Here is a 12,255-nt window from a genome sequence, read left to right as displayed (position 1 = left end):
GGTCCTTCAAGTCGCAGCCAATCCTGCTCCCTCTGCAGCTCTCTCGATCGTCCACTGTTCATACATAGTTGCGATGACATGTTTTGCTCTTGGTGGCACTATCAGTGGGTTGTGTGGCAGTAGCGTGGATGATTTTTTACTTGGATAGCACCGTCTGACACGAGATATGTTGTGGTAGTACGTGGAATAAGTCTTTACCTAATGGACACTGACGGCTAGAATTCTTTTAATGACAGTTTCTGTGTCTTTGATGGACTTTTTACTTTGAGTCCAAATATACAGAATTTGTCGAGCCCAATTCCTAACAAGTATCGACTTACATACATACACATATATCTTGTATATGCCGTGTCTCCTGCGGTTTTCGATCCGATCTAGATTACATCCACCAAAAGCGATTCCAGGAAGGAATGATCGTCGAGTGAGTGCTAACTTTGCGGTGGAAAAGCAAAAGTTGATCCCTTTCTCTTTGTTGCGGGATGTGTCAAATCGAATCTTCTAGTCCAGGCTGCACCAACCACAGCCAATTATGGTGGACCCTTTAGCTTTCACTTCTCCGTAAAGCAAAAGCAACGCACTCAAAACACAAGCGAGGAAAGTGGAATTTATTCAGGTGTAGACAATGCCCTTAGATTCATACATACAGGATTAACCATCGTATGGGCTTATTATTGAGTGTATTACGAATTCCAATTTCCTACACACGTCGCTCATTACATGGCATTCGTTGTACATGTACGTTACATAAGCACGAAATTATTCAAAGATGGATTTACTTTACAATAAAGTATTTTGATTTAAATCCGGTACGAACTATGAAGTACTAAAACAATTGCTCTATGGCTAATATGCAAGTTATAATCATCGCTTTTTACATATGTAGGGTTTTGCCCAATCTCATAAAAGCTCATAAAAGTGCATGCAGTTGTAAAAGATATATATACGCTGTGCAGTAGTTCTGGTACATATTGACGTTAGTTTTGCGTATGCCTGTTATGTGTGTGTTGGTTTCGTCTGAATTTAGTAACGGTGCAGTTGACGTAGATCCAAGTTTAGCTAAACGAAAGGACAGCAGTCAGTCGTCGGTCGGTACCTACTTGTAGGATTTAACTGATTTTCCTTCGATTTTCTTGGGTCTGAGGAGAATTCAGCTGCACCAGTGTTGAGGGTATTACCGTCCTTCGTGTGATTATACCATGGAGAAAACACACATTTATTATGATCCTTAGGTACAATGGTTGACTTTGCACTTGTCCACCTTGGTTTCATGCGATGGATATTATTACCTGAATTTCCGACCTTCTGCTAAAAAATGAACCACGCGTATCATGGATCCTCCATGGTTGAGTTGATGCTACAACTATCTGGGCTGGAGCTTAGGACGACAAATGCCTATTTGGTTGAGGAGCCGGGGAAAGGTCTGAAGCTAATAATTCGGGTACTTCCGCACCATCCTCGGCGGACTGACAAGTTTTACGGAGACTGTGGTGGGGCGCACAGAGAGTGACTTTCTCCACTGCGACTGTGTAAAATCCACTCTCATTCTCTCGCTCCCCATCAGCCAGCCAGCCACGGGAGCACGATTTGGTCTGCTTTTACTGCTGCTCTCTCTCTCCCCAACTCTTTCCTGACTCACTCTCCGTTCCGAGTTTATGCATCATCATGGCTATTTCTCAAAGAAAACAAAACTCACTTCCAACATCGCTTTCCCCCACCAACTGACTCACACACCACCGTGGTCCACTTACTTACACACGTACATATACATATGTACATTCACTTCATTGAGCTGGATGGCTGACGTAGAAGACTTTCATCGTCGTCGTCGTCAACTCCTGTTTGCTTCGACAGGCACAAGTTAAATTAATTTAAGTGACACGTGACTTAATCTAATTAAATTCTACGGAAAGACACTAAACTCTTCAGCATTCGTGATTTTAATTTTCTCTTTCCTGAACGCCACATGCATTAGTTGGACGTCCATGCGGGCTGTTCATTATCGGAACACACAACGGGACAAGTGCATTGCTTATGGTGAGATTGTTTTAATTTGAACTGCACGGCAGAAAAAGAACTTACATTGCAATGGTAAGTTCGATACCATACTTGTTTATTTTTGGAGCGTTTGACGCCAGCAATAGCTTAATTAAATCCACCATTGTCTTTGGGCATTCATGAGTTGATTGTAAGATTCTTCGAAAGTTTGAAATCAGTCTGCCTTGTTATTCACATAATTGAATATGAACAAATTAATCCTGAGTGGATATTCGGAAGCTCGAAACCTGATAAGAAATTCTAGTAATCGGAATCTTTTGTCGTTTGTGTCTTTGAGATAGATCTTGAAGGAGTGTTTTGTTGCGATTGCATATAACAAATTGTATCAATCTATATTATACGTTTACTTATATGCCTAAGAGTTTAAATTATGAAACTTACAAAGTTTCCTTTTGACGAGCAAGGATTTAGATGGTGCAATCATAAGCTTGTTAAATGAAGGATGACATTTGAATCGGGAATATATGTAGGGTTGAATGATGGATAAGGTAGCATGTGAATTAGTGCATGAAACGATAGCCAACACAAAAGAATGTCAGATCAAAGTTGAAAGATTCAAATATCACGGGAATAACAGACCATGAATCCGAGTTTTAGGAGTAGCCTTCTACTCATCTTTTGTTTACAAAACTATACACACTGCTGTTCTACTTCGCTTACTGAGAAGAACATCATTACTGCAGTGATTTGAAATAGACACTTGAAACGCAACGCATATTTTGTAATACACGAGAAATGATGACGTAAATCGGTAACTATACATAACCTGTGATTCTGAGGGTGCAAAACTTTGTTATTTTCTTGGTGTACATGCACTTGGTTTTCTCCATCAGACTTTGTCCTTAAGTATTTATTTGTCGCAAAGTGATTTTCTTTCATCGTGAATTCAAAACATGAAAGTTAATCTTGACGGATTAGCCCTTAAAGTAAACACGAAGCTCAATCATGCGGTTTCTTTCTTCTTCTCCCAACGTACATGCCTCATACATACCTTTGAAGCATGGAAAGAATTATTATTTACAGTGAAAGTTGAAACTGAGCCTGGCTGCCAATATAAGGGCTGTGCTATTCGCACTTGTACACACTGTGAATGATCTTAGAAAGGGCATTTCATCTGGTAGTGTGCGATTAGCAAAATCTCTTCACTACTCTTCAGTGAGTCGTTGTACCAGAAAATTGGCTGGATTTGGAGTCCATACCACATCACGATCGATAATTCACTCATCTTCGCATTTGTTTCTGATTCGACGGTTTTACATAATTAACACTCAACTCCTATTCGATTAAATTTCACAGTCAATTCTCTGATTGATTTTGCAGCAGGAACAGCCCATGTTCGTATGTATGTATGTACCGATTGTTTTCCATGACAGGATTCCAATTAGTTAATTATAGCAATGATGTGAATTCAATTATTCAAGTAAAAAACCTTTCTCTCTATTACCAAGCATTAGAAAATAGCCGAGGTTTTAATAATGAGGCAAAAGTAGGAATACTCTGTAATAAAGCCTAAAGATGCATTCAAATGAAAGCAATTAGTTGGGTTGTTTGAGTCGTATACTTAAGGCACCACCAATGCTCGAAAAGAGCACGACACTTAACGGAGATGAATGAAAACGAGGACTACACTTTCATCCCTGTTCAATATTTCACTACCTTCTCTTGCCCTTCTCAATCTACACCACTAGTGCCACAAATAAATCCCCAGATTTTCCACTCGCAGAGGTTCAAGAGTTCAATTCAATTCAATTCTTAAGGAGTATCCGAGTCACGGATTCCTTAAGTGTTTTGAAATTTGTTCAGAAAAATGTTCCGATCATTAGTATAATTATTTGGGTTTCTCTTTTTAGAACATGCATATGCACAATATGCCCTGGGAATTGATTTTTTCGCCTACTTTCACTCTTCTCAACAACCTGCGTCATACTATCCCACACCAGCACAAGTTAAAAAGTGGCTCATTTTCAATTGATAAAAATATGGAATCTCAAAATAAAGTGCAGCAGAGTACATATGGATGCTGACAAATCGACAATTTCAAATGTGAAAGTTTCAAAGTAATAAATGCGTACCCCAAAAATTAGTACACAAGTGCTAAATCAATAATTAATCAATTTAATGTTTCGTCTGATTAAATGTCAGGAGAACATAATTTCGTTTGCCTATCTAATTGGAGAGACCAGCAGTGAGTTGAATTTCATTAATCAATCGGATAAATTTTGGAAAAGTAAAACAGGATTGTACGAAAGTATGTAGCAGGTACTGGTACTGGTAATAATATACTGGCACGACGTGTATTCAGTTAACAGTACGATTTCATGTTCATTGTCGAAGGTATTAAGGAGGCTGCACTCCAGCGCAAAATAGTGGGAATTTGAGCAAGGTTTTTCATATTGTAGGTGTAAAAAAGAAAGTGGAAATCTACGACCACCTTGTCGATCTTAACCCTTGGTTCCATTTTTCTTCGTGGCGTATCGGCTTAAGTCAGCTTTACACTTTAACCAGCCGTAAGCTAAGCCTCCGTCTCGTTTTCTTTTGTGATTTTCTATATTTCACCACCACACCTATGGCCCAGCAAATGGATGGTAGTGAGTGGTGTGAGTGAGGCAAGGCTGCTGGAACGAGAAGGAAAGTGTACCTTGCTTATTTTCCTTCGTACTGCTGCTGATGATTGCGTGTTCTGGTTCATTGCTGGCTGCTGGTTGGTCGGGTCGAATGTGGTGGCGTGGTGGGACATTGGGATATTGTAAGCAAGTTGAAGAAGAAGAAGAAGTGAAATTGGATAGCAAAGACAGCGTTGAGAACTTTCAGGGAGCAGGTAATGCAACTCTAATTTGCTTTTACGGACCGTAGCATTATCCCGCTGACTTGTGTCCATATGGCCTATTCTTCTTCACCTTTACCGAAATCCTTCCGTCGGCGGGGAGGGAGATGATGTTTATTGAGGATGTTCGTTTGCAAATATGCTATTACCTTTACTACTTTCCCTGTACTTTTAGGATTACTGGATGTATTCCGTGACATTTATACCTGTTCTCTGTCGTAGCTGCCTCCGTTTCTTTGAGCGAACAACTCTCTCCTGAATCGGAGCGCAGGGAATTTCACTCTCCCGACCTGTGGCGAATGTTCATGACTTATAATGAAAGACGGATCAAATAAGTTTGCTCTCTTCATTACCGTAAAACATTTCTTTTGTGATGGAGGGCGAATCCCTTTGCGTGCATTTTAGTTATGCAGTTCCTGCATAACTAAATTGTTAAATGGTTTCAATTTTCACGTTGGAGTCAGTCTCTACTTGGTTCTTTTTGATTTTCTTAAAAGCAAGCATGTAATAATGAGATGGGCACTTCATACTACGCCTCCATTTTTATGTTCATACTTAATTCGAACTTAATGATAACCTCGCTTTCCTTATATGTTAAAATAATATGTGTGTGCGTCCATTCGGGCAACAAGAAAAGTATAAAAAAGCTTTGCACCTTAAACGATGCAAATTTAGTACGTATGACATAAAGAAAATATATTTACTTTCTCCATTGGTTTTCCATTTACGCCGTATCACATCCTTTTCGTGCAAGGTGCACGAAAATAATATGCCATCCAACGAGCTACAAGTTGATCCGTTTTGTACAAATAAAACTGTTCCAGGCAAAGTTGCTACAATATGCAGAAAATATTATATGAAGTTGAGCAGTAGATTTTGTTCCTTCGTTTGTTGTCCTGTCGTTCTCAGTCTCTTGGGAATGATTTCTCCTGAAATGCTACCACGACGATACCACCATGCACCACCGCTCTCACCCTCCCATGCCCAACAGTGTGGGACTTATTTTTAAAATGGCACCAGTATATTTTACTTTTCCCCTTCATTTGACTCGGCTCAATGCCAGCTAAGGAATGCTCAAAGTGAACGAGAGAGAAAGTTGGTGGGTTGGGGACAGGTGGTCTGAGCCGACTTGGTTCTTTAGCTAATGTTTCAAATAAGTGGTTTTCTTGTGCTCTGTTTAATTGAAGAGAACCTCGCATGAAGAATTATTTTGGTGGTGGATATTTTAATTAACAAAAAGCTGTTCCACTCTCCAGAGTGATTTGTTCGAGAAATATCAGTATTTAGTATTCAGGTGGTACAGTAAATATATATATTATGTACAATATTTCTATTCACTAGCTTTGATAATAATTACACCTAATAATTAGATATACTTATTGCGGTATTGAAATACCTAAGGTGGAACTTTACAAGACATATTTATTGTCTGACGCTTTTCTACAATTTCAACTAGTCATTTACCAAAACCACAATGAAAATAAGATTAGCATAATTAATTCGGCATTTCCTTCTACAATTGGTCGTATACACACCATTTTGAAACTGCTTGGCAGTATCATACCTAGACGAGAGTAACCCATACATAGTTCTGACATGATAAAACATGAGTTCCCGACGTTCATGATGCGTGCATGCATTTGTAGATTACAAGATTGAGTTTAACTTGATGCGCTCTGTTTGCTCTGCGGCAGGCAGGGATGACATACGGCGTAGTGGGCACTATCCTTTCCCTTTATAAAGAAAGTAATTGAAATGACGAATATACAAAGGACACCTAAAGTGGACGGCCAGAAGCTGTTTTGCCAACCGCGTACTGTTTCTGCTGGTGGTGGGCATTGTCTCTTGTCTGTAATGGGGATGACGAGCAGCTATCTAGCTGGAGAATGATGGTAGATACGTACATGCATACTATAAATAGGGATGTTGTGAGGGAGAAATGGCGACGGCGACCCTGCGATACACAATCAAGAGTCGAGACAACGGAGGATATGAAGGACAGGAAAGTGGATGGGATATTGTTCCAGTCAAGTTTCTTTGAAGTGTAACGAGCCTTTATGATGATTCGGATGGAACATAAAAGGGATATAACTGTGTCCTTCACTCATAGTTCACCAAAGAAAAGAGGTTTATCATTATCAACGGGTGAGGTTGTTAAGCCATGAATTTTCTCCAACCCAAATGAAGCGATCACGGAGGCAGTCCGTCCAACGAAGCGAAATCTCTGCCGACTAGGCAAATGTCTGAAAGAAGAAGGGAAGGCAAATTCTAATTCAATGCATTGCTTCACTAATATTCAATAGCTGAGGGAAAGCATGCTTCGCTGAAGGTTGCTCCCTAATAAGAGGAGAACAAAAATGAAATTCACTCTGGCAGCTTCACTGATTTCCTCACTGCACAAGTGCTCTTGGAGAATATGTTTGTGGAATTTGAGCGAAACAGTCGACGAGCGACTCGTCCTGTTTCATGATTGGATGCGATTATGCCCAAGTCTTTCTAGGAGCAATTTCTAGGAGTAATGGAGAAAATGAAAATAATGAAGAAAATGGGAAATCGGCGAGATTTTACGAAACTCTAATGCCGCTCCCATTACAAGTGTTATAAAAACTTAAAGTATGGGTATTGCACCAGGTGGGCCTAATTGTTTGCAAGTACGTAAGCTCACGAAGCCCCAGATGGTTCGGAAATCCTTTCAGGTTTTCTTTTTGGACATGTTTAAAAATTATATACCCTGAGAAAGACAGCTCCTTCAGGCTAGCGGTAGACAAATTGACTGATTCCAAAAAAAAAAAAGTAAATCCATGCACGTCCTTTAAATCAATCAAGTGAAACAATAATGCTCACATAAATAAAATGGACATCTTAAATACTCGTAAATACCCAAAGACATTAGTTAGGATGGCTGGAATATAAATGACGGTTCCAAAACAATGGAGAAAAATTTGTATTTAGTTGGAAAACAAGTATTCAAAGATGCCTTCATTTAATGTCTAAACCGTTGTTTCCATTTTTAGGATGAGAAAAACGAGTGTAATTTTGTAGGACGTTGCTACTATATCCTTCCATCACAAGAGCTCTCGATCGGACAGACGAGAAGTCTTTGAAGTTGTTTTCCACGTCCATTCTCCTCATCCAAAACAAGTACTGAACTGCTTGACACTCATCCACTCCTCTCTTCATCCACTAATTGCGCAATGGTAAAAGTTCTGTTGGGAGAAGTTTATCTGGGCTGTTCTCAAGTGAAAATGGGATTTGTTGGGATTTTACACCTTGAACCTATATCAGTATATTGATCGTGGTGAATCAAGCTTAAAAAATAATTCATCATGTAAAATTATAGATTGAAAGAAACTGAGGAACATGATAGTTTTTTTAAATGTTGAGACTTGTAAATCTAACATGTACAGTTTCACTCGCATCATCATTGTCGTGGTTGAGTTTGATTTTGCCAGCGAAAAAGTGGAGGACTAGCAGTGAGTAAGTGTGGTGACTTACAAGAAGAAAAGCGAGTGCGAGTGAAAGCGCCATGAGTTATCTGCTAAACCACATAGACAACAATCGGAGTGAAGATGATCACATCAATCGAATTTTTCCCAAGTGCAAGCCCAGAGCATCCTCGCTGTCACTGTCCCCTTCCCTTCAACACGTCACCACTCTCGTTGGCTCTCCTTCATCCTACTCAACCACCTATGCTTCAGACCTTTGTCTGACGTCCACCAACTACTCGCCTTCTCCCAACTCGAACCTTAAAGTAGTGAATAACTCGAACAATTTATCCCCGCAGAACGCGAACAACAGTCTAATCCAATACTCAAACAGGAGACATTCTTCCAACTCGAACCAGTTTAACGATGGAGTAAGCTCCGCATCATCTTCTCAGCAAAGCCTGTGGAATCCAGAAGAGTTTACCGTATTTTCTTCTCACCAGACACAGCTTATTAATGAAAATAATAATCCGGCAGCCAACAGTGACAATTATTCGTGGACAAACAGTTTCCAAACTTTAAATCATTCCGAGCACGCTTTATTCTCTCATTCGACCACGGATCCGGATCCACCAACCACACCTGGATTTACCCCTTCGAAAAACAACAACTGTGAAAGTCACACAAACAATCACCAAAAAACGTCGACAAAGGTTTACCATAAATGTGATAGAAATAAAAGTGGGAATATATCCAGCAGTATTCTTCCAAACTATCAGCCTCGGAGTGTTTCCGAGTGTCGCAGTTCCACCAGTCAGACAAGCAAGGCTTCGTGTGGAGTTTCAGAGTCAAACTTGTCTTCTGTGATATCATCGCATAAACCACCGCCGAACGACAACGTTGGGCTATGTAGTGCAAAACCTGTGACTGCAGCAGCACACGAGCCTATATTATTAGGACCATCGCGAAAGATGGAGCACAACTCGGTTGAGGATAATTTTGACAATGGGATAGGGAGTGGGTGTAGTAGAAGTAGTGGTGAAAGTACTCACAGCACGAGTGATTTCAGTCTCGTGTCTCCAGTAGCAAATATCCGTGATCGTGTAGCTTCCGGCACTACTGGTGGAATTAAGGGGCACACAAATTTATCATCCCAAATTCTCCCATCGCCCTCCATGGGAAGTCTCCGTGATTCTCGAATAGAAATTGCTGGTGGTCGTGAAGTCTACTCGCAAAATCGAATAAGAGCCAATCGCAGACATCGAGGCTCTTCACATACAATTTCTGCGGCCGAAATGATGGCTGCTGAAACTGCTCCCTCTGTTTTACCCGTCGTGGCCACCAAAATGCGCAAAAAATCTCTTCATTCGCACACCCCCTATTATCAACACCAACAGCAGCACCACCACTGTTGTCCCCACCACTCGAATAACCAGTGTTGTGGTAGCTCCAACAACACCACCCCCACCGCCAGCAGCAACAATTGCACAGAAGTTGTTTTGCCACCCCATGGTTTGGTTTGGGAACCCAATAACCACACGACATGTCGAAGAGCGACAGAGGTGCTTGCAGGGAGCCGACAACAATATCTCAGTCATAGTCAATCCTTTGGAGGTACCACGGCTCACATCAATTGCACAGGGGGAGCAACGTCATGTGGATGTTGTGGACATGCTCATGGCAATTTTGACTACCCAAAAGTGGTGTCCACAAGTTCCGAGTTTGATGAAAACCATCGAATATGTAGAAACATTCCAAAACTTAACAACAGTTCGCCAACTTCGCCGCTGACTCTGAGAGAAACTGTTTTTGCTTCTGAAGTAAGATCCATTGAAAAGTTGACCGCTCGGGGGCCCCAGGCAGCATCAGGAGTAGCAGCAGTAGCAGACAAAAAATGTAGTAGCCTGTTACATGGTGAATTGGAAAGTCCGTGTCGAACCCAGCCCGTCATTTATGAAGCTGTGGTTGGGGACGGGAAAGTGGTATTTGACGATATTGGAGAGTGGCAAGAGCAAGTGGTTGCTGACACTGGTGGCTACGACGGTGGGGACGAGCATGACACCAGCGTAGAATCTCAAAGCTCCAAGAAAAGACAAATCCAAGCAGAAGTAGCAGCAGCAGCAGCTTCTTCTGTCGTCTCAAAAGACAAGAAGGATCATTTAGGTGCCTCTGCAGCAGCAGCGCATACAATCCAACGATCCAATAATAAAAGATCCACAATATTCGGTTCGAATAATGTAATGGATCCCTCAGAATGCTCTCCTTGTGCATCTCACAGAGATGGAAATACCACTCCAAGCGGTTATGAAAGTGATGAATGTTCCGCGTCTGTTTGCACCAACACGTCAATTCTCTCCACCACAAATTTTAAGACCATTAGTCCGAATTGTGGTACGAGGAGACTCATTGGAAATATTCCAATTGCAGAGTACGACATGTCACCAAAACGGTACGGCCTAAAGCAATCAGTGCAACCAGTGACTACGCATTTCGATCTGATTGACGTTGACCTGGGAGTTGCAGTAAGTCGGGAGAATGATCAAGTAATTAATGATTCCAATCCACAAACCCTTCTGGATCAAACCATCGCTGCTGCAACCTCATCGTCTTCTTCTTCCCTTGATAACACAAACACTAACGATTGCTCAAATTCTAGCAGCAGAACTAATAACCGTATCAGCCCAAGTTTGTCGCCTTCTCAACCAGTCTCATCTTTCTCTGCTCGATTTCCCGGATTCCCACAACGTGTCAATTCCTCCTCGTCTTCAACACCCAGTCAAGAAAATACTCGATCTCAGCAGCAACAACCACAACAACATTGCCCATTCCGAGACTACTCGGAATCAAACTTAGTGGCTGGAACTAATCATGAATTATTATCATCAGTACATGTCGACTTACCCACGATCAGCAACTCTGAATCTCACTCTATTAGCAGTAATAAGAAGAATGGGGAAATGTTAAGCGAAGCATCCTACTTGGGTTACATGCCATCCATGACAGCAAATATTTCCACGACCACCACCTCCAGCAACACTGATCAACTGGTTCGAATCGAGGCGTCATCGTCATCACCTAGTCGACCAGGTGGATCCCTTTGTGTCACCAGCACGACTGCCTACAGCCAACCCCACTCCTCGTCCTTAGACCAACAACAACACGCTTCTTCCTCTTCTCTGCATTGCAACTTGCTGGAGGATAATTTCATGACAAATCCAACTCAAGTGGTGCAATCCTCTGCAACCAACCCACGTAATCAAGACTTTCTCTATGAATTTAGTGAAACAAGGAAGGTTCTCGAAGAGTTTTTCAACGTGGGTGGAGGAGAGAACCAGAGCATTTGCCGCGGTGGCAGTGGCCATTTTCTTTCCGATAAAGCGAGTTTTGATGAATTGGACTATATGTTGAAGAGACAGACTGGGAATTCGTACGTTGGCTCCAGATTGGCCAGTGACATTGCTGGAAATTTGCTTACAGAAAGTTCGCCCAAGAAGCCTCCGCGACGGGGGGTTCTCCTTTTGGGGAGCAGTGATGGGGACGGAAGTGATGAAAAAGGCTCACCCAAGCTGATTTCATTTCAAGAAATTTCGCTACCACAGCTGCATTCCCCACACCAACAATATCACAGCAGCAGAACGTCTCAATCTCTCACAACTTGTTCCTCCTCCTCCGCACGCTCTCCTCGCTCCTCTCTTAATAAAACTCATTCTCGGTCTCAATCTCAATCTCCTCCACCTCAAGGGGATCCCGGAAGAGATATAAATGATAATGATATTGAAGCTGAAACTGCTTCCACTAACACGGAAACAGATCTTGGGGAAACTGAAGTGGGTCTCCAAGTAAGTTTCTCCACACATATGTAGAGTCAGTCGCTCCTTGCTCCTCATGTTGTCTAATTACGACAACGACTTTCACCCATCTGCTCCATGTCATTTATCACCACTCTGCACA

The 12,255-nt window shown here is 41.6% G+C and overlaps 1 protein-coding gene across 14 annotated transcripts in view; it reads left to right on the top strand.

Moving 5' to 3' along the window:
• Positions 1 to 12,255, top strand: part of LOC110843030 — a 42,856-nt gene that overhangs the window by 4,021 nt on the left and 26,580 nt on the right. For 12 of the 14 annotated variants that reach the window (XM_035857739.1, XM_035857728.1, XM_035857734.1 and 9 more), the window contains exon 1: positions 7,894 to 12,143. The exons of 1 other annotated variant lie outside the window; for it this stretch is intronic. In XM_035857739.1, coding sequence (XP_035713632.1) covers positions 8,406 to 12,143 — 3,738 coding nt within the window. In that variant the 5' untranslated portion in view covers positions 7,894 to 8,405. Of the gene's footprint in view, positions 1 to 1,566; positions 2,089 to 7,893; positions 12,144 to 12,255 lie in introns of those variants that run through there. One more of the 14 variants, XM_035857706.1, reaches the window with a different exon arrangement.

Source organism: Folsomia candida, unplaced genomic scaffold (genome assembly GCF_002217175.1).
Source record: "Folsomia candida strain VU population unplaced genomic scaffold, ASM221717v1 Fcan01_Sc001, whole genome shotgun sequence".
Lineage (NCBI taxonomy): Eukaryota > Metazoa > Arthropoda > Collembola > Entomobryomorpha > Isotomidae > Folsomia > Folsomia candida.
The sequence above is the reverse complement of the archived record's forward strand: the minus strand, read 5'-3'. Positions and strand labels throughout refer to the sequence as shown.